General features: G+C 41.4%; 1 protein-coding gene and 1 non-coding gene across 6 annotated transcripts in view; one reads left to right on the top strand and one right to left on the bottom strand.

The window, feature by feature from the left end:
* Nucleotides 1-22,699, bottom strand: part of AFF4 (ALF transcription elongation factor 4) — a 92,184-nt gene that overhangs the window by 59,031 nt on the left and 10,454 nt on the right. The window contains exon 1 of one of the 5 annotated variants that reach the window (XM_054694405.1): nucleotides 19,258-19,417. The exons of 2 other annotated variants lie outside the window; for them this stretch is intronic. Coding sequence is in view for 1 of the 3 variants with exons in the window: in XM_037509337.2 (XP_037365234.1) it covers nucleotides 17,967-18,355 (389 nt within the window). In the remaining 2 variants the exon portion in view is untranslated. Of the gene's footprint in view, nucleotides 1-17,966; nucleotides 18,357-19,257; nucleotides 19,418-22,699 lie in introns of those variants that run through there. 2 more of the 5 variants (XM_037509337.2, XM_037509339.2) reach the window with 2 other exon arrangements.
* LOC119243899 (U6 spliceosomal RNA) lies at nucleotides 3,215-3,321 on the top strand. The gene has a single exon (XR_005124883.1). It is a non-coding gene; the product is annotated as a U6 spliceosomal RNA (small nuclear RNA).

Here is a 22,699-nt window from a genome sequence, read left to right as displayed (position 1 = left end):
AAGGAAAGTGCTGGCTTTGAGAGGCAGCTTCCACCACTTATTACAGTTATTACAAGTCTCATCCACTCACTACTAGTAGCTCCATCCAAGTAAAATGCATTTATAGAAGAACTGACCAAAACAGAAAAAGATCACATCTCAGTTATTTATATTTCTTTCAACCAATTCTTGGGGAAAAAAGGATACAAGAGATGGGTTAAGAGTAACAAGCTCGGGCCTCCCTGGTGATGCAGGGGTTAAGACACAATCTATGAAGCTGTCCGTGGCGTGGGTTCAATCCCCAGCCCGCCAGAGAGCAACCCACATGGCGGAGCAGACCTCTCCTGTCTTGCCCACTACTCCCCTCAGCAGTGTGTTTCAGTCAGTCTGCCTGTTCTGTTCCCCACTCTGTCTGGCGAATCCTCTCACACACACCCCCTCCACACACCTCTGGCCTATACCAGAAAAAAGAACATCAGGAACAACTCCGCACATACCGGTACATGTACAAGAGGAACTATCTACTGAATGAATGTTTGGGGGAAGAAAAGAGGTCCTCCCTTATTCTTCCATAATCAGTAGCAAAAGCTAAGGTATTAATTCTCAAAATGATCCTTTATCTCCTAATACAAAGTTCCTCAAAACATAGGTGATTCAGGTGTTCTATTTATAAGCAAGGATTATTTGAAGATCTAGGCGCAGAATGCTATTCCTGCTAATAAAAATTCCCAAACATAAAATGTCTAGTAACCAAAAACTAATACAAGCAAATACCACTTAATAAACTTCTTACATATTTCAACAAAATAATGTAAGTTCCAAACTTCAATTGAAGTATAAACAGTTGAGGCAATATAATTATTAAATGGGGCAACGAAGGTTACCTGCTTTTTAGTTCTGATTATACAATATACTAGATAAAACTCAACTAATCACCTCAGTTTTATCTTTTATAAAATGTCTGAGGATATAAAATGTCTGAAGAATCTGAGGATAAGGATTAGCTGAGAGAAATATCTGAATGTGCAGTACCTGGAAGCTAAATACTAATAAGAATAAAGGACAAAGAGAAGACTGTAAGGTGACGACAAATAGACACAATGGGTATTTTGCAGTGATGGAAATGTTTCACAATTGTGAAATTATGGTGATAACTGATACGCTACACACTGACCTAAAATAACTGAATTTTACACTTAAAAATAAATGTATTTTATGGAGTGTTAATTACACTTCTTACAATTCTAGCAGAAGAACAAAGTTGAAAGAAACACCTCCTAATTTCAAAACTTTCTACATATAGTTCAATAAAACAGAACTGAGAGTCCAGAACAAACCTAACATTTCAACTGATTTTCCACAGGAGTGCCAAGACAAACCATTCAATGAAAAAAAATGGGCAAAGGACTTGTATATCTTCTTCAGAGAAGATATACAAATGGACAATAAACAAATGAAAAGATGTTCAACATCATTATTTATTAGGGAAACTCAAATCAAAATTACAGGTAAGCAATTTCACACCCATTGGGATGGCTATTTGCAAAAAATAAAACAAAAAGTGTTGGCAGGGCCTCCCTGGTGGCACAAGGGGTTAGGACGCAACCTATGAAGCAGCCACAGCCACAGCAGCCACAGCAGCATGAGTTCTAACCCCAGCCAGGGAGCTACCCACGTGACGCAGCAGACCTCTCCTGTCTCACCTGCTGCTCCCCTCAGCAGTGTATTTCAGTCAATCTGCCTGTTCTGTTCCCCACTCTGTTTCTGGTGAATCCTCTAACCCCCCACACACCTGGCCTGTATCCCAGCTCTTGTATGCATAAATAAAGAAATCTTAAAAAAGTGTTGGCAAAAATATGGAGAAATTAGAAATTAAAAGTGTGAATTGCTGGCAGGAATTTACAATGGTGCAAAACAGTTTGGTGGAGACTCAAAAAGAATAACAGGGCCTCCCCAGTGGCGCAGTGGTTGAGCACTGAGCTGTGAAGCTGCCCGCAACCTCTGCAGCGCCGGTTCAATCCCCGGCCACCAGCGAGGGTCCCACATGGTGCGCAGACCTCTCCTGCCACGCCCGCTGCTCCCCTCGGCAGTGTATTTCGTCAGTCTGCCGGTTTTGTTCCCCGCTCTGGTGAATTCTGTCACCCTCCCACACTTCTGACTATACCCAGTGCTTGTATAAATAAATAAATAAATCTTTAAAAAAAAAAAAAAAAAAGCCAACTGTGACCTTATATTGCCTCTTTAAAGAAATTATCAAAACCCGTTGCCATGTTTTTCTCTAACTACTACCTTAACACAACTATCTTACTGGAAAAAATGGAGCAGTTCAACAGCCAGATTATTAAATGATTTAAATTCCTTAAGTCAAAGAAACTTGATCTAAGATTGCAATTATTTTAAAATTGAGTTTATTTCAACAGCTATTAAACTGTAACCTTATCACAATGAACTATGTTAAAGCAAAAAGCCTCATGAGTAGAGAAACCCCTCTTGGCCTCATTTGGCAGGATTTCTCTACCCATGAGAAAGTCTGAAGAGGTCATTTCCTACAACACAGGGAAACAAAGACTGTATACCTAGAGATCAAAGCCAATACTAACAAAACAACAGATCCCAAGACAGCATTTTGCATAAAAGGATTGTTGCCCCAAAGTTAATCATGAGACTTCCATAGTCTTCAGGTTTAAAATATATTATTGAGGGCCTCTCTGGTGGTGCAAGGGGTTAATAAGTTTTAGGACTATTAAGCTATCGTCAGCATGAGTTCGATCCCCAGCCAGGGAGCTGACCCATGTGGCGCAGCAGACCTCTCCTGTCTCAACCACTGCTCCCCTCAGCAGTGTATTTCAGTCAATCTGCCTGTTCTGCTCCCCACTCTGTCTCTGATGAATCCTCTCACATCCCCCACCTCTGGCCTACACCCCAGCTCTTATATGCATAAGTAAATAAATCTTTTTAAAAAATGAAATAAATTAGTGAAAAACATAGAAGCAAAGATAATTCCATACCATTTTTGCTTTTTTCACATTTTTATATAGTTTTAATGTCTCATAATCATATTTTATAAATCACTCTCAACTAGCCCCTCAAAGTGCCCCAGAAATTTTACAGTCCTTCTCTAGAGAATGCTTTTTCCTATTTCTCACAATTATTTTCATAATCCTATTACTTTACCTCCTAATTTTCATTCCACAAACAACCTACTGTTACCAAAGATTAAAATCAGAGAAAACTCGTGTTTGCTTCAGCAGCACATATACTAAAATTGGAACGATACAGAGAAGATTAGCATGGCCCCTGCGCAAGGATGACACGCATATTCGTGAAGCGTTCCATATTTTTTGTTTACAATAGCTAAGCTTTGGATACTACCCAAATGCCCAAAAATAGATGACTGGATCAAGAAGATGTGGTACATATACACCATGGAATATTACTCAGCATTCAAAAAAGATAAACACACGCAATTTGCAGCAACACGGATGGAGCTGGAAGGGATCATGCTCAGCGAAATAAGCCAGAAAGAAAAAGAAAAATACCGGATGGTCTCACTCATAGCAGGAATCTAGAAAACTTAAATAAGGGACCAGGAAAAAGAATAACTATAAGAAAGAAAAAAAATCAAAATCAACAAACAACTATGAACCAGAGACACTCTATAAGGAGTGGGGGGCGAGGAGGGGAGGGATTGGGGTCAAAATAAGGGGGTTGTAATTGTATGGGGAATATAAAAATAAAATTTATTTTAAAAAATAAATAAATAAAATAAAATCAGAGAAAACTCTTCTGATCAATCAAACATCAACTTTCAAACTACCAGCATTTGCATCCACTCTTCTCCTGGTGAAGAGAGATCTCAAGGGCCTCCCTGGTGGCAGAAGGGATTAAGACGCAACCTATGAAGCTATCAGCAACCTCTGCAGCACATCTCCCAGCCGGCCAGGGAGCAACCCACATGGCGGCCAGGGAGCAACCCACATGGCGCAGCAGACCTCTCATGACTCGCCTGCTACTCCCCTCAGCAGTGTATTTCAGTCAGTCTGCCTATTCTGTTCCCCACTCTGTCTCTGGTGAATCTTCTCACCCCACCACCCGCACCTCTGGCCTGTACCCCAGCTCTTGTATGCACAAAGAAATAAATCTTAAAAAAAAGGAAATATATAAATATTGAAAAAAAGAAGAGAGATCTCGCCTGTCAAAGAACAATTATGTCCATTTTATTATTTTCTTGTAGACCATCAGTTACTCCTCTCCAGCAACTTCAACTTTCCCCTCTCTAATGACTCCTTCTAGCAACATACAAACATATTCTTTTTTAAAAAAGTCTTCCCTGGTCATCTATTTCTCCAGCTACCACTTTATCCCTTCACTATTCTCATTTATGACAAAGTTTCTCAAAAGCACTCTTGGTGACTCTCCACTTCCTCTGCAATTATTCATTTTATGAAAATTTACCTCCAAAAGGTCTAAGGAACAATGCAACACACATATGTGTAATCCACATATCGCTTTAGAGAATACTTCATCACCAATATAGACTACCATATACCCTTCCAGGATCACATCTCCACTGCTCCCTCCCCCTTCAAGAGGTAGCCACTATTTTAACTTTGAGGCTCATTAATTTCTTTATGCTTTTACCGTATATATATGTATCCTAAAATAAGACAATGATTTGTTTTGCATAATTTTCAATTTTAAAAGGTGCCTTATCATGTTATATGTTGCTGTAAGTCAACTAACTACTTTCACAGCTACATGTATCCACACAACTTAGTCATTCTCCAGTTGATGGATAGTTTCCCCCTTTTCTGCCATTACAATGTTAAAATGATCAGTTTTAATGCCATTCTCTTTGCAACAATGAGGATTTTTGTAGAATAGACATCAGAAGTGAACTGAAACTGCAAAGTTATAGGATAGGAGCATCTTCAACTTTAGAAGATACAAATTGCTTTCCAAAATGTATCCAATCACTATTAAACATTCTATTGCTGCCAACTTCCCAATATTCTATTTCTAACTTCCCACGTTGTATTCCTTTGCAAAGATTGCTAGTGCTCTGCATAGTTCTAAACCTGACACTTTATCATTTTAATTGACCAATCTTATACAACACATTGAATGATTTAAGGCTCCTTAATATACTCTGGCATCTATAACACTGGCCCATCCCAGTTTTCCCAGCAGTTCTAGTCTTTTAATCTCATTCTACCCATGAACTTCTTAAAAGTTCCTCTGTGCTCAACCATGGGTCTTGTTCTGATTCACTCTACATTCTCTCCCTAAATTCTCATGGCTTAAAATATTATCTCTAAGCCTACAATTCAAAGGCCCAAATAATTCCACAACACACCTTTCTGAGATGCAGAACCCAAGAGCCTGTCTGATCATGTCTTCTAATAGTAACATCAATCTTAACAGATCCAAAACGGATGTCTTGACCTGTGTTCCCATAACTCCAAAAATTCCAGAAATCCCCATCCAAATAACATTATATCCATCCAACCAACTGCTCTACTCAAAATGTCCTTCCTTCTCCCTATTCCTACATACATCCATTTCAAAGTACATCACTTTCCCACTTCCTCCATGAAGTCCTCCAAGATTCCTCTGCCACTAAAATCACTAAGTTCCCAACGCATGTCTTTTAATCTCATTTAGCATTAAATCTCGCTTTACATTAGGATTAGTTACTGTTATCCTTCAACCTTCCCTCCCAACTCTCTTCCATATTATATAAGCCTCTGGAGAGTAAGAACTATAGACATCATTTAACTTATCTCCTCCCAACCCCCAGTGCTTAACACAATGACATACAACAGACACTCAAAACAGTTGATTATATTTATAAAAGTCACAACTGTCTTTTGCTACTACCTCAAGAACCAAACAGCCAATGGGAATTTCAAAATATGTCACTCATCTTTCCCTATGCAGACTGTCTATCACCTCTTCCCTAACACTTTTGGTTATATTTGATAATAGTAAGAGAGCAGGTCGTCTTTTTTCTGCATTCACTATATTATCAGCCTAATAAAAGTATAATAGTGATATGAAATGAATTGATAATATTGGCAATAAATGGATTTTTTAAAAGCAATTTTTGTAAGAGGAAAAAAAAGAGAAATGTCAATTTCTATTTTTACTTAAACCCTCAAATGTTCACCAAATGTAAGTGCTAGACTATAAAATCTCAGAACCATACTTGGAAAACTGGGAAGGTGTAAACACTGAATGTTTCATTCTATAATATCCAGAACAGAACAATCTGTCCAAGAGAGTACTTCAGGACAACTTTGACTTGCACTACCTGAGGAAACCAGGAGAAAATAATTCAAGTCCAAATGAGAGAACAAAGGCAGCATTATTAGGGACCTTCCTGAAGGTGCAGGGGTTAAAGTTTCATAGCTATCAAGCTACCACCAGTCACTGCAGCATGAGTTTGATCCCCAGCCAGGGAGCTAACCCACATGGCGCAAAGGCCTCTCCTGTCTCACCTGCTGCTCCACTCAGCAGTGTATTTCAGTATATCTGCCTGTTCTGTTCTCCACTCTGTCTCTGGTGAATCCTCTCAAGCCCCCAGCATCTCTGGCCTACATCCCAGTTCTTGTATGCATAATTGAAAATAAATCTTTAAAAAAAAAATAAAAGCAGCATTATTACTTTTATGAAAAGTGGTATATGAAAGTGGTAAGAGTTTATACTAAAAAGGAATTGTTTCTCATTAATGCCATCTTCATTTGCAGGAACAGGTGGCATATTTCTTGAAACATACCTAATGTATATCAGTAGATCTGCCTGTTCTGTTCTCCACTCTGTCTCTGGTGAATCCTCTCATCCCCCCAGCATCTCTGGCCTACATCCCAGTTCTTGTATGCATAATTGAAAATAAATCTTTAAAAAAAAAATAAAAGCAGCATTATTACTTTTATGAGAAGTGGTATATGAAAGTGGTAAGAGTTTACACTGAAAAGGAATTGTTTCTCATTAATGCCACCTTGATTTGCAGGAACAGGTGGTATATTTCTTGAAATATACCTAATGTTTCAGAATACTATAATCAAGGCTACAAGGAAATTGCTGATCTACTGAATGAAGAAAACATAAACGAAAATTTTGTGACTTAAATCAGGCTCTGTTCCAATTACCCTAAATTCTGTTAATAAGGTTTTACTAAAATATAAACAAGAATATTGTTTTAGAAGGTTAATGCCATCTAAGGTCACTACTCTTTAATCAATGAAATATAAACTTATAAATTATAAATGAGTTCGTTATTATGGTACAAAGAGTATTTACTTCAACAAATCAATTAGTGAGTGATAAAGTAAACCTACTTTCCAAATATTTTCCAATTCTGACCTGCAACATATTTAAACAGAATTCAGAAGTAAATTTAAAACTTAACAACTCTGATTTCAGAATCTGTCACTTTGCTATATACCTCCAAGATCTGGCTGTAGCCGGCCTGATTAAAGCAAGGTGGCAGGAGAGGAGCGGCAGCCAAGAGGGAGGCAAGGAGGCTTGAAGCAGAGAGAAATGCAATAGCCCAGAAGAGAGAGCAAGGCATACACAGGGAACAGTAGTTGAAAAACAGAATTGGGAGAGACCAAAAGAAAAGACACAAGCTATATATTCATGGGATCAGACTAGACCCATGGGTTTGTTTTTCAAGTCTGAAAAATGTAAGAATACCTTTTCAAAGAAAATGAGATCTTCCAAATCTTGAGTGGTGGACAGCTTTAAAAATTGTAATTTTAATGAGAGTATAAATACAAAATTAAGTAATAACCCATTTTAGCTCTATTATAACTGTTTACATCTTAGATACCTGTAAAACTCAAACTTTAAAAATTAAATATAACAGGTCTCCTACCCACCTGTGATTATGCAGGTGCCATCTCTTTTCCTAATAAACCTGTCCTTTTAAAATGTAAAAAAAAGGGCCTCCCCTGGTGGTGCAGCGGTTGAGCACTGGGATGCGAGGATTCCTGTAGCACCTACAGCGCCAGTTCAATCCCCAGCTGCCGGCAAGGGTCCCACATGGTGCACAGACCTCCTGCAGCATCCGCTGCTCCCCTCCAGCAGTATGTTTCGGTCTGCCTGTTCTGTTCCCCACTCTGGCTCTGGTGGACTCTGTCACCCTCCCGCGCTTCTGACTGTACCCAGTGCTTATATAAATAAGTAAATAAATCTTTAAAAAAAAAAAGTAAAAACAAAATAAAAAATATAAAAATTAAATACAAGACAAAATTTTAACATTAATGTAATAGATTTGGTTGTTTTACAGATATTCAACCCTAGAAATATGTAGTCACAGGACTGATTCCACATTCTTTAGTCATTTCTGTAATCTGACTTCAATAACACTAATGCATAAAATGCTTACAATCCATACACTAACATGGATTTAATAACTGTTCGTTTGCTAATGTAGGAAAATCCAATCTTATACCACCATACCAGCTAACAGTCCTTAAATCTCAAATTTAAAGAGGCCCTGCCTGTTAATTTAGACAATCTATCTTGTTCATTTGCAGTAAGAACTTACTGAAATCAATCTACATTAAATGCATAACAGTATAATCACTGCTGAAGTTCAGAACAAAGCACCTACACTGCAAACTGTTTTTTGTTGATTAGTTACAACATGGGATCCACCAGACACATCTCACAGTGAAAATATGATACTAACTCCTCCTATACCAGGGTTCTTTTGGGTTTGGCTTGCCTCTACTAACACATATCATGGCATGATCCAATGATCTAAGTTTACTCATCCTCCTTCCTATCTGAACCACCGCAAAGTCATCATTAGTACAAAGCATTATAACTTGGCGCGCGCGCATGCACACACACACACAGCAATAAACAAAATCTAAACACAGCAACAAAATCCTGAGAGTATTTGGCTATAAAGCAGTCCTTCAGAAGTTTCATAAAACTCATTAATGTCCAGGAATACCCATTTAGAACACTACTACAGAAAATGGAACACTAAGGAGCTTAAAGAAGACAAGTGACAAATTCAGATTTGCAGTCTAGAGAGAAAAATCACGCTGGTGGGGTAGATTAGACTGACACTAAGGAAACAAATGAGAATGCTGCTGCAACAATCCAGGTGAGTAAACAAAAGCCTGAAATAAGGCAGTGATAGAAATGCAGATAACGTAAAGAAAGAGTTTGGACTCAAGGGAAGTCAAGGAAGTAGAATCTTGAGGAGAGCCAGATGGGAGCTTTAAAACAAAGGGATGAAAGACAACTGTCAGGTTTCTGGAAAAAGCAATGACAGTGGGGCATTTCTCCAAGGAAAAGAGCAGGATTTGGGGGCAAAGTGATTGAGAAGTAGATATTAATCTGACCATGATGAACATTTGTAGGGACTATGTGAGCTTGTAGCCTCTTCTCACCCTCACTTTTTCTGGAAATGTTCTTCCCTATTCACATAACTGTACTGAGACCAACAATGTTACATTGTAACCTACCATAGTAACCCTACCGTCAGGGATAGAAGGTCTGAATCCTAAAGCTAGGTAACTGACCAGAGGCCACCCATTTTATATACAGTAAATGTATATATGTGTACATACACATAAATACATTATACAGGTATATGTACATACCTATTTTATACATATACATACATACTCTACAATCAAACAAAAAAATCTTACCACCACAGTAGATAGAGACCTTGCCTCTAACAGCTCAATTCTAAGGCAATCCTTAGATCAAAATATCCACTAAAGCCCATTTGATGCTCACAGAGGAATCAACAAACTTTTTAAAAACCAGGAAGTAAATATTTTGGACTTTGCAGGATACTACTGACCTTTGCAATTGTAGCAGCAAAAGCAGTTATGGATAATACATAAACAAAAGGGTGTGTGTTGTCTGTGTTCCAATAAAGCTTTATTTATGGACACTGAGATTTGAGTTTCCTAAATTTTCACATGCCACAAAATATTCTTTATTTTGATTTTTTTCCACCATCAGAAAAATGTAGAACAATTTTTAGCTCACAGATTACAAAAGCAGACAGGCTGCATAGGCCCATTGACCACAGTTTATTGACCCTTGAGCTAAGGCAACACAGAACTGCCCTACCCTAGAACTCCTTCCAAATTTCCTCAGTGTTGATCTTAACCTAAAAAACACACAAGGTCTCTTTTTCGTGGTGCCTGAGAGGCAGTTGGCTGCTTCAAGATGAAGCTGAGCGCCTCCCTGGTGGCGCAAGGGGTTAAGATGCAACCTATGAAGCTACCCACCCACATGGTGCAGCAGACCTCTCCAGACTTGCCGCTGCTCCCTTCAACAGTGTATTTCAGTCAATTTGCCTGTTCTGTTCCCCACTGTCTGGTGAATCCTCTCAACCCCCACATCTCTGGCCTGTATCCCAGTTCTTGTATGCATAAATAAATCTTAAAAAAAAAAAAAAAAAAAAAAAGATGAAGGTGAACATCTCTTTCCCAGTCACTTGCTACGAGAAACTCATTGATGTGGATGAGGAATGCAAACTTCGTATCTTTAATGAGAAGTGTATGGTCACTGAAGTTGCTGCTGATGCTTTAGGTGAAGAATGGAAGGATTCCATAGTCCAAATCAGTGGAAGAAATGAAAAATAAGGTTTCCCCATGAAAGAGGGTGTCTTGACCAATGGTTGGTTTGCCTGCTGTTGAGTAAGGAAGACTTCTGTTATAGACCATGGAGGACTGACGAAAGAAAATGCATGGGCCTCCCTGGTGGCGCAGGTGGTTGAGTGCCACACTGTGAAGTACTGTGAAGCTCTCCGCAGCCTCTGCACTGCGGGTTCGATCCCGGCCAGCTGGTGAGACTACCACATGGTGCAGCAGACCTCTCCTGTCTCGCCCGCTGCTCCCCTCAGCAGTGTATTTCATCAGTCTACCTGTTCTGCTCCCCGCTCTGTCTCTGGTGAATCTTCTAGCCCTCCTGCGCATCTGGCCTGTACCCCGGTTCTTGTATAAAAATAAATCTTTTTTAAAAAATGCAAATCTGCTTGAGTTTGTATTGTGGATGCCAGTCTGAGAGTTCTTGACTTGGTCATTGTAAAAAACAGAAGAAGGACATTCTTGGACTCACTGATATTACTGCGCTGCAATACCTGCATCCAACAAGAGCTGTCAGCCCCAAAAACCCAAATCTCTCTAAAGAAGACGATGTCTGCCAATACATTGTGAGAAAGCCTCTAATCAAAGATGGTAAGAAACTGAGAACCAAAGCACCCAAGATTCAGGCCTCCCTGGTGGTACAAGGGGTTAAGTCTCAGCACTACGAAGCTATTACCAGTCATTGTGGCATGAGTTCAATCCCTGGCCAGGGAGCAACCCACATAGCACAGTAGACCTCTCCTGCCTCTCCCACTGCTCCCATCAACAGTAGATCTGCCTGTTCAGTAGATCCCATTTAGTAGATCTGCCTGTTCTGACTCTGGTGAGTCCTCTCACTCCCCACCCCTGCACCTCTGGCCCACACCGCAGCTCCTATATGCATAAATAAATATATCTTTTTTAAAGAATGAAATTTAAAAAATAGTAAGACCAGACATTTAAAAAAAAAAAGATAAGGAAAATTTTCCTATGGGAGGAATTGAAAATCTTCAATCAGCTGACCAACTGCACTCCATTTGCAAAGAAGTGAGTCAACAAATGAAGGCCCATGCAATGCGCAGGTTCTATCATTTACCACATACTTTGGCTGTCCAGCAAGATTTATTACAAGTTTAGAAAAGTTATACCTTCCCTCCCTATGAGTGTTTTGTTTTAGTTATTTTAATAACTGATTAAAATTTAGTATTTAGCGCACAGTTTTCAGACACCGACAAAGCATACACAGGCCTGATGAACAGAGAATATCACTTTTAGTATCTGGACTCAGATGACCTCTGGATGTGGTAGCTAGAGATGAATTAATTTGAATTGTCTTTATAGAAGAGATAATGGGAGTTAGTTAAATGAAAGGTTCCAATACTCACAAACTAGAGAGATGGTAGCTAAAGCAATACAAATGATATCACAAAGAGCGGAAAGAGAAGGCCCAGGCCAAAACGCAGAATTAGCAATATCAAGGGATTAAGAGAAAATTAAGAGTCCACAAAGAAGCAGCTAGTTAGGGAGAAAGGCAAGAAGAGGACAGAATAATGAAAGTCAAGGAAGAAAACATTATCAAGGAGAAAGAGGCAAAGGGGTAAACAATGACTACACCATTTGGAAATACAGAAGACTCAGGTGGGAGTTACTAGATTTCTACTGGGTCTCTCCCATTCACCTATGCATGTTACTATTAAGTTTATTTTGTTTTTTTCTCATGTCAATCTGTGTGATATTAATTTGCTCATTTGCCAGCCTAAAAGAACTGAAAGGGGAGAGGGAAACTGGCCCCTCTCCCTCACACCAGCTTGGTTTTATCTCAGGGCTGCTTTGGCTCTTTGGAATCTTTTGATATTCCAGATAAATCTGGGGATTGTTTATACAGCGTCTATGAAAAATGATGCTGAAACTTTGGTAGGGATTGCACTGAATTTGTAGAGAGCTTTGGGCAAAATGGACATTTAAACAAAATTAAATCTTCTAATCCACGAGTACTGAATATCTTTCCATCTCTTTGTGTCCTCTTCAATCACAGCAATGGCTTATAGTTTTCAGTGTAGAGGTCTTTCACTTCTTTGGTTGAATTTGTTCCCAGGTATTTCATTCTTTGTGATATAATTCTGTATGGGATTGTTTTCTTAATTTCTCTTTCTGGTAGCTTGCTGTTAGTATACAGAAGTATAACTGAGTTTTGAATACAGATTTTGTATCCTGTAATTTTACTGCTGTATTGTGGTTTTGCTCCCTACACTAGTTTGTTGTTGTCATAAAACTAGGAAAAAAAAAAAATCAAGGCCTCCCCTGGTGGCACAGGCAGTTGAGCGCAGTGCTGTGAAGCTGTCCGCAGCCTCTGCAACATGAATTCAATCCTGGCCAGCAAGCGAGATACCCACATGGTATGGCAGACCTCTCCTGTCTCACCTGCTGCTCCCCTCAGTATTTCAGTCAGTCTGCCTGTTCTGTTGCCCGCTCTGTCTCTGGTGAATCCGCTCACCCTCCCACACATCTAGCCTGTACCCCAGTTCTTGCATGCATGAATAAATAAATCTTTTAAAAAAAAATCATGGGTGACCTTGGTAAAATCAATTTCACTGGCCTAGTAAGATGAAAAGTAAAGTGAAAAGTGAAAAGGACATGCACAGCACTACCTATAAAGTATTTCCTCCATTAATATAATTCAAGTCTGAATCAAATCAAACTTCTAGATGTCACTTACTCTAATTGACAGTAAATACAGGGGACAGAGGAACACATTACATGAAACCACAGGGATGTAATCAACACAATGCAAACTATGATATTTCAGAGGGGAAATATCTGGTATCTTCCACAAAACAACTGCATGGAAACAAGAACAAGAATAAAAAAACCAGAACGGGGGGCGGGGGGGGGGGGGCGGGGGCGGGGAATCAATCCATTATAATTCTGGGAAGTTATTTGTATCCTAATTCAAAGAAATTGTAAAAAACAAAACTAATCAGGGAAATTTGAACACTGATTGGATATTTGATGATACTCAGGAATTAGTGATAATTTTTAAAAGAAAACTTAGGTTAGATTACCATCTTAAACCTTATCTTTTAAAGATACACAATGAAACAGAATAGCAGTCTTTCTTTCACTACTGTATCTTCTGGATACTTTGTGCCCCATGTCACCCAGCAAGCTCTAGTTCCATAGTTAGTTGCATAACAAATAAGATACAAAGTGATACAGGGATGCAAAAAGGATTGGGGGGAGGAGGAAAATCAAGCAAAAACTTTAGGAAGGCCACCTGTGCTTACCATGGGTCTTAATAATGGTGAAATTTTACTAGGTAGGGAATAAGAAAGGGAAAGTGAGACTCCAGGTGGAAGAAATAGAAGCAAGTGCAAAGAGGCAGAAAATCTTGTCTATGCAGAGTACTGGCCTACACTCACCTGTCCGTTAAACTGTCCCTACCTTAATGACAACATGAAAAGGTAGTCAAAGTGAAAAGTCATAGCCCACCAGCCCACTCCAAATGCACAAAATAAAGGAAGATACATTCAAGCCAAAAGCAGTCAAAGGGAGCCCAGTCCCAGCACTGATAATGACAATATCTGGGTAGTCAAATTACATTGGCTTTCCAGAGTAATCTATTCCTGGCAGGCCCTGATTTCTGTCCCTCCCCTACCCAAACTACTTTGAGAAAAGAATATATGTGGTTCTTTACCTGCACTAGGAAATGATGATCAAAATAATCAGCTTAAAACAGTATCCACTAATAAGCTGTGTCTACCTCCCTAAAAGCCACTACCATGTCATAGTTCATTAGACACTCCAAGAGAGAAAAAAAATTACATGATGAAATCTCTTCCCTCAGAACATTCCTCTGGTTACAGATATTTTAATAAAGTATAGCTGATGAAGCAAATAATTTTAAATGAGTTTTTTTTCCCCTTCAAAATTAAAGTAGTCCTAATATTAAAATGATTTGGAGTATTTTGGAAAAGTATTCAGTCAGTGGTTCTAGTATTGTCTACACACCAGTATCATTAAAATTCTCAGAATATGGGGCCTCCCTGGTGGAGCAAGGGTTTATAACAAAACACTATGAAGCTATCAGCAGCTACTGTAAAACCTTGATCCTGGGGCAGGGAGTTAATTCGCATGGCGCTGCAGACCGCTCCTGTCTTGCCCACTGTTCCCCTCAGCAGTGTATTTCAGTGGATCTGCCTATTCTGCGCCCTACTCTGTCTCCGGTGAATCCTCTCACCACCACCCCCAACCCCCGCACCTCTGGCCTACACCCCAGTTCTTGTATACATAAATAGGTAAAAATAAACCTTAAAAAAGTTCTCAGAATATGAACCAGTGAAAATGAACATCAAAACAAATAGGAATGCAAACGATCAGTCAAAACTCAGTAACTGCACTGTTTATTACTGTTCTCTTCTTCTATGTACTAGGGTACACAGGGGTCTCCCAGGTGGCACAGGGGTTAAGCGCAGTGCTGTGAAGCTGTCCACAGCCTCTGCAGCACAGGTTGGACTCTCGGCCGGCCAGGGAGCTACCCACATGGCACAGCAGACCTCTCCTGTCATGCCTGCTGCTCCCCTCAGCAGTATATTTCAGTAGATCTGCCTGTTCTGCTCCCCGCTCTGTCTCTGGTGAATTCTCTCACCCTCCTGTGCCTCTGGCCTATATCCCAGTTCCTGTATAAATAAAAACAAATCTTTAAAAATAAAAAATAGGGTATCATTTCAAATAACCAAGATGAATGGGTGTAGGGAGTTACTACAAGCTTTTCATAAACCAAAGAAAAAGCAGCAAGGTAACAGGTCAGATTAGCTTTAAACAGTCTTTAGTCACTGATTACACCTTATTTCACAATAACTTAGACTGGCAAACATCCTCCCAGAAATCAAATATAATTGTTGCAGCTTATCAGAGGAAATGACAAAGGAAATGAGTAAAACATAATGAATACTGGGAGTTCAAAAACTGGAGATCTTTGTATCATATAGGAAAGTTTTCATACTAAGAATAGTATTAAAGTGAAAAATAAAGTCTAAGTCATCAACTTTTAAAACCCACACTGTATTTCTCCATTATTGCCCAGATGAGCCTTCAATACTTAAGAACAACTCTTAGATTTTATGAAAAATACTACAAAGAGAAGGCCTCATACATTATGGGCTCCATTCTAAACCAGTAGATGGCCACAGAAGAAGAAATACCAGTTTTCTTTGTTCCTCTCAGGTGCACCAAAAAAACTGTGACAGTTACCCTACCTCCTCAAAAAGGTAAGACACAAAACTTTTAGAAGGTTTCATCTCCTGTCATCTTGATGAATGAGTCAATACTCATTCTTTCTCCTTCGTACACTGATCACTTGCTCATACACTGTCTTTAAATTACCCTTTCGTGAAATCTTAGGTGGGACAACCTGATAGACTAAGAGTTTTAAGTTCAAAATATTATCACTTTCACATTCAATCTAGTAAGTGTATAAAACACTAGGAAGGATACAGAGAGGTATAAAGTTCTACCTATAAAGACACTATAATGAACCTATAAGAAAATAAAAATATAAAATCATAATTATCTACAGTTATAAAGAGGGTGCAATAACATCACAGTACAGAGAAGAGGACATGTCATCTGACAAGAACAAAGTGAATCTGAGAAAAAAAAAAAAAACACCTGTATTTAAGAATTCTCAATTATACACCTTCACCAAAGCACTTACAGAATCACCTCTACATACCCAAATTGCAGACCACTTCTAATTAACACAGCTAAGGCTTTTTTTTTTTTTTAAACCAAACAGTAAAGGTTGGGTCTGTCACAGACACCCTGTCTTGTTACCACTTGACAAAAAAATTTATTTAAAGTAATATTTGCCTACTGTTCCTGTAGAGCTAACAAAAACCAAAGTCATCAACCTGCAAGCCACACAAAGTGAATGAAACTGCTGGTGTTAAAAAAAAATTTCATTGCTTCCAGGTAAGTTAGCTCTAAAAGATAATTAAAAATAACTTCTTGAGACATGTTTTTATGTTTGGAGACTGAGAGGCACAGTGATGAATAAGGAAAATAAACCTGAGAAATTTTTAAAAGCCTGCTTTGTTAAAAACAAAGTGGCCCCTTGCCAACACTTCTTTATGTACATATTACCAAAGATGATTCTAGGCAGACTCATGGCCACAAAGGATCTTTATCAAACGCCAAATTAGAAAAGTTCTCCAATATTTCAGATTTGATAAGTTAAAGGGCAGCTACATAAAACCACATTACAAAGCTTTGTACAATCAGTTTGGAAACAAAGCTTTGATTTTTTTTTTTAAACATCTGAGCCCTAAAAAAACAACACACATTTTAAACATCAGATTTACAAACATCCTATTCACAGGATCCTACAGTCATGTTCTGTCAAAAAAAAAAAAAAAAAAAATCGGCCACAGGAAAAGGGACTGGCCTTAATTTAAAATCTGCATCTCACCAACAGGGAAGAAACCATACAATTCTCAATTGCAACTGACTACAAGAAACCTAAATCCAACTCTTCGTTTTAGTTTGAACTGCACACACCAACATTTCAGATTTGTACTTTCAACTTCCTATAAATTATATCATTTGTTAAAGAAAAGGCAATAAGGATACTCCTCAAACTCCTATACCCCACGATCCATCCTCAAAAGAGTGGAAGGAACAGCAAAGTGGAAGGAACAAAGCACTGACGTCAATTACGAGATTAACCCCGGGCACAGGCAGCTGGAGCAAAGGCCTAAACATCAATATCCAAATACAAGCTATCGGGATAACTAGCTAACAGGCCGATTCAGAAGTTACGGGGGGTATTCAAGTTTTACACCCCCACATTCCCATTTTTAGTCAACCCCTACGCTAGTAGAAGGCGGAAATTTTTTCCTTTTTTTGGGGGGGGGGGGAGGCAGGAGGGGGAGTGGTGTTCGTGCGCAGGATCGCGAGAAGGAAAGCGAGAACTAGTAGGGTAATGATAGCCAGAATCTAGGCCTATTTTGCCTTCAACTAGAAATAACTTGAAATTAGAGGGTGACTAAAAAGTAGCAAATCAGTCGATGAAATTTCTGAGCGAAGGAACAGATCAAGGGACGAAAGACGAAAGGAGAAACGGGGAAAGATGATTTCTGGGAATTTTTGTTAGGATTGGGTTAGCCTTTTTTTTTTCCACTTATTTATTTATTTATTTATTTAGGGGGAAAGGGGGGGGACGCGAAGATGAAGGGGAGAAGGCCGGATCGAGCAGCCTAGCCCCCAACCGAGGGTCCCCCGGAGCGCGCAGGCGAACCCGGTCTCCCCCCCCAGATCCCGCCCGCCCCCTCCCCCACCGCGGCCGGCCCAGCCCTCCGCCAGCCCGCCGGCCCTCCTCACCTCAGTCCCCTCTCCACTAGGCCCGAACCATCTCCCGGCTGCGGCAGCGGCGGCGCCGGGCCTGCACCTTCACCGGACGCGCATTCGAGCCCGCCCGGGGGGCGGCGACAGGGCTGCCAAGGGCGAGGGGCTCCGGGCGGCGGCGGGGGCTGGGGAGACCTCGAAAAGCACCGGCGGCGGCGGCGGCGGCGCACCTCACTCGCAACGGGCGGCGGTCCCGCCCCGCTCCATGACGGTCGGGCCCGGGCCGGGACGGCCGACTGAGGCGGCAGGGGCGGGCTGACGAGGACCTGGCACCGGATCCCCGCCCCGTCCGCTGGCGGCGGCGGCGACGGCGGCTCGACTCCCGCAGCCAGGACTGGGGCTGACGCAGCGGCCGCGCCACCCATGTGACCAGGGCCGGGCGGGGGCGAGGCGTCACGTGACGACGCCGCGCCCCTCCCTCCAGAAAAGCGGTGGTGGGGGGGCGCTGCGGGGCCCGCCGGGCCCGGAGGCGACGCGCGGGGCGGTGACGTGCGCGGCTGCGGCGACCCGCGACCCCGGCCCCCGGAGCACGGACCCGAGCGACCTAGGCCGCAGCCGCGGGGCCCGGTGGCCGCGTCGGGCAGGACCGGCCGGGCAGGACCGGACCTGCACGTCCCGGCGCGCACAGCCTCGCGCGTAGCCGCTAGCGAGGTTGGGGAGGGCGGGGCCGGGCAGAGCCGGATCGACTGGTTCTGGGCTTAAGCGCTGGGCGTCAGGCCATCTGCCCCTCCTGGGGTCTCGCCAGAACCAGGCCCCCTGGGCCCGCTTGCAGCTGCCGAGGGTGAAGCCCGGCCTCGCGGCAGGGCCTGCGGGAAAGGAAATCTGCGGGGAATTAGGTGGGAGGCTGCTTAGAACCTCGCTTGAACTTCTCCTGGAAGCCAAACTGTTATAGGACAGGGAGAGGGGCAGCCCAAGCCCCGCAAACCTGCCTATTCTAAATGGGTTCTGCCATCCGCCGCATCCACACAAAACATATGAGACTTTAATGGGAAGGAACTTTAATTAAACTAGGAAACAATACAGGTAAGGCAAAGAGTCTAGATTCTAAATGAAGCACCCAAAGTTACCCATCCCCTCGTGGTTAAAAGTCCATCCATATGGGAATGGCCCAGAGCAAGGCCCCAAAGCCTGCCACAAGTCTAAAGCACCTTCCAGTGGGGACCCACAGAAAAGGGTCAGAAACTACCAGACAAGCCCGGAAGGAAAAGAGCAAAATCAACATCAAGATAAAAGCTGCCACTGTCACCTCCCCATGGGTCTCACCCACATCTGTGTCACCCAGTCCACGACCAAAAGACAAGCGCAGTTTCTTCACGTGTCTTTAGGCTCCATGCGCCTCCTCCAGGTCTGGCTCCATCCTGCTTCCTTCCTCAGTCTCTTCTGCAGCTTCTCCTCTTCCTGCTCAGCTCCACCCTCCCTTGGGTGAGGCAGGGAACCTCCCCCTTTCCTGGGGACCACCCCGTTACAATCCCCCCCTTTTAATTTTTACTCCACCATATCTATGGTGGCACAGATCTCAGGGTGTAGTCTTAGGAGACAGTCTTTTTTTAGGGTTACAATGTGTGTAAGAGAAGCAACAATTAGTCAGCAGCATTGTCCATGAATGTCCAGTATGACAGTTTCATTACTTAAAAATAGTCCATTATCCAAGCCAAAAGAAAAAAATGTGGAGCATTGGCTAAAACAAGACAGCAAATATATCAAAATCACAGGGAAAAAATGTTAAAATGGTTCAACTTATGCAAAAACGAATTCTCTCAACCTTGATCCCAAACTCTAACAGCATAGCAAAAGTTTGCAAATTAAATCTACTTTTAAACCATTTTTCCTATTTTTGCATAAAATTACAGGGCAGAAATAACTAACAGCAATTTTTAGCTGGCTTTGTTGAAATACTCCATATAGGATCAGAGCGAACCATTGGCATCCGGTCGATGTAGGCTTCAGGTACAAAGTCGGTCTCATCAGACTCCACCTGGGCTTACCTCTGCTCGAGGGTACCAGGGCATTTTCGTTGGCCGGGTCGTCCAGTCCTGCCAATGGAGGCAAGCTTCCTCACCTTCTTTGGAGGTCTCTGGAACCCTACAGACAAAGCAAACAGGTTCTCCTCTTCTTGGTTCAGCTCTTTTTCAACTTTTTGGAAGAACTTCATACAAAGCCACACAATCAAACTCACGTCCAATTTTTTGTTAAAACAGACAAAATCCCTATGGAAGTTATGCAAAAACAGACTCTAAGATAAGTAGCAAAAATTACTACCACTATTTGTATGCCGTGTTGGTATTGCAACAGTGTGGTCCCCAGGAAAGTGGGAGGTTCCCTGCCCCACCCAAGGGAGGGTGGAGCTGAGCAGGGAGAGAAGAAGCTGCAGAAGAGACTGAGGAAGGAAGCAGGATGGAGAGGGCCAGGAGACCCGGAGGAGGCGCATGGAGCCTAAAGACACGTGAAGAAACTGCGCTTGTCTTTTGGTCGTGGACTGGGTGACACAGATGTGGGTGAGACCCATGGGGAGGTGACAATGGCAGCTTTTATCTTGATGTTGATTTTGCTCTTTTCCTTCCGGGCTTGTCTGCTTGTTTCTGACCCTTTGCTGTGGGTCCCCACTGGAAAATACTTTAGACTTGTGGCAGGCCTTGGGGCCTTGCTCTGGGCCAATCCCATTTGGATGGACTTTTACCCACGAGGGGACGGGTAACTTTGGGTGCTTGATTTAAAAACAAAATTATTTGCCTTTCCTGTATCGTTTCCTAGTTGTATTAAAGTTCCTTCCCATTAAAGTCTTCTATTTTTGTGTTGATGCGGCGGATGACAAAACCCATTTAGAATAGGCAGGTTTGCGGGGTTTGGGCTGCCCCTCTCCCTGTCCTATAACAGTATCAAGGGGAGAGAAAATGTGACAAGTTAGCTTTTCTGGAAAAAAAAAAATTGCAACCTTGGTGCAGATCCTTGTTACTCAAACAAAACAAAACAAAAACCTTGTGGATTCAGGACAGAATGCATAAAAAAATTACCAGTATTATGTCAAAGAAACCTTAGTAAATTTCAGGTGTATTTCCAGGTCTATTCAGTCCTTTGTAGGAAAGTTTTTTTACTCTCAACAGTTCCATCAATAGAAATCTGTTGAGACCTTTTCTCCCTATATTTCCAGAAACAATTTCTGTAGATGTGAAACAATTGAATTATACAATATTACAAGGTGACGATCACCATTGACAATTTACATACATACCAGATACCGAGAGGTTTTTTTTTATACACATTTTAGAAAACTACTGTTAACATTTTGTACATACCAAAGTTTACCATTTTCCCAAGTGACAATGCTTCCCTTCCAGTTTTACTTCATTAGGTAAAAGCCAAATAGAACAAATTCATCTAATGCCTTCCCAGGAGGAAAGGGAGAAACTTTGTGGAGTGTCTCAGGAGCTCTACTGAGGTTCCACAAAATTTCCTTGCATCAGTCAAATGACAGGCTACCAAATTTGTACTTGAATTTAGATTTTTGGGAAGCTTTGCCATAAATATCAGAAAATTAACAGAAACAACAATATTTAGTCTCTATGAAGGCACCGGCTTAGTTCAGTAGCACAATGTTGACAATCAAACCATAACTTTTTTGTTTTTCTCATAACTGGAGACTTTTTTTTTTTTTCAACATCTATGGGCACCATGTATACCAATCTGTCAATCACTGGAGGTCAAGACAGAAAGAAGGACATACAGACATACAACATATAGACAAAGACAGTTTTTTTTTAGTTATGCCACGTAGAATATGTTATGTAACTGCAGTTTTACTCCATAGGCTCAGAAAAAAAATGTTAAAGTCCAAAAAAAATGTGGAGTGTTGCTGGCAGAAAAATTTCCAGTTGTCATCCTACAAACCTAAGACTTTGGAAACAGGAAGGAAAAGTTTTATTAATCACAAGAGTTACATGATCTTGTTTATCACCTTAGGGTTTTCAGTGTTGAAGACTTTTTATTAGAAGTCAATCCTGGGGTATTCTGTACAGCAACTGAAAGAATAAAAGTAAACTTTTAAGCAAAAGGAGTCCTCTCTCGTTAGCCACCAAGCAGGCACTCCTTGGGTTTCCTGGAATAGAACATGAAAAAGCAAAATCAAAATATCAGTAATTAACTTTCAATTAAAAGGAGTCATCTGGGCCTCCCCGGTGGTGCAGCGGTTGAGTGCTGGGTTGCGAAGCTGCCCACAGCCTCTGCAACGCCAGTTCGATCCCCGGCCACTGGGCGAGGGGTCCCACATGGTGCGCAGACCTCTCCTGCCACCTGCTGCTCCCCTCAGCAGTGTACTTCATCAGTCTGCCTGCTCTGCTCTGCTCTCCGCTCTGGCTCTGGTGAATTCTCTTACCCTCCCGCGCTTCTGACTGTACCCAGTGCTTGTATAAATAAATAAATAAATATTTTAAAAAAAAAATAAATAAATAAAAGGAGTCATCTCCTTACTTCTGTTAGCCACTTTGGGACAGAAGCTGAAAGAGCAGATTCAACATCTAAGCACAGATTACACCTTCCCCACACTAGGGAGGGACAACAACACAGGTATGAAAACCTGGTACGGTTACATGATGCACCCTAAAGAGTGCTTTCCATAACAGACCTTCCTCAGTAGGAAGCAGAAACTTAGAATCTTGTCTTACACCAGCAATTGAACAAATCCAGTATTCAAAATGGCAAACATGCCCAAAACA

This window comes from Talpa occidentalis, unplaced genomic scaffold, assembly GCF_014898055.3.
Source record: "Talpa occidentalis isolate TD23 unplaced genomic scaffold, MPIMG_talOcc4v2.1 talOcc4.13, whole genome shotgun sequence".
NCBI lineage: Eukaryota > Metazoa > Chordata > Mammalia > Eulipotyphla > Talpidae > Talpa > Talpa occidentalis.
Note: the sequence above shows the minus strand (reverse complement) of the source record. Positions and strands in the feature narration are given on the sequence as shown.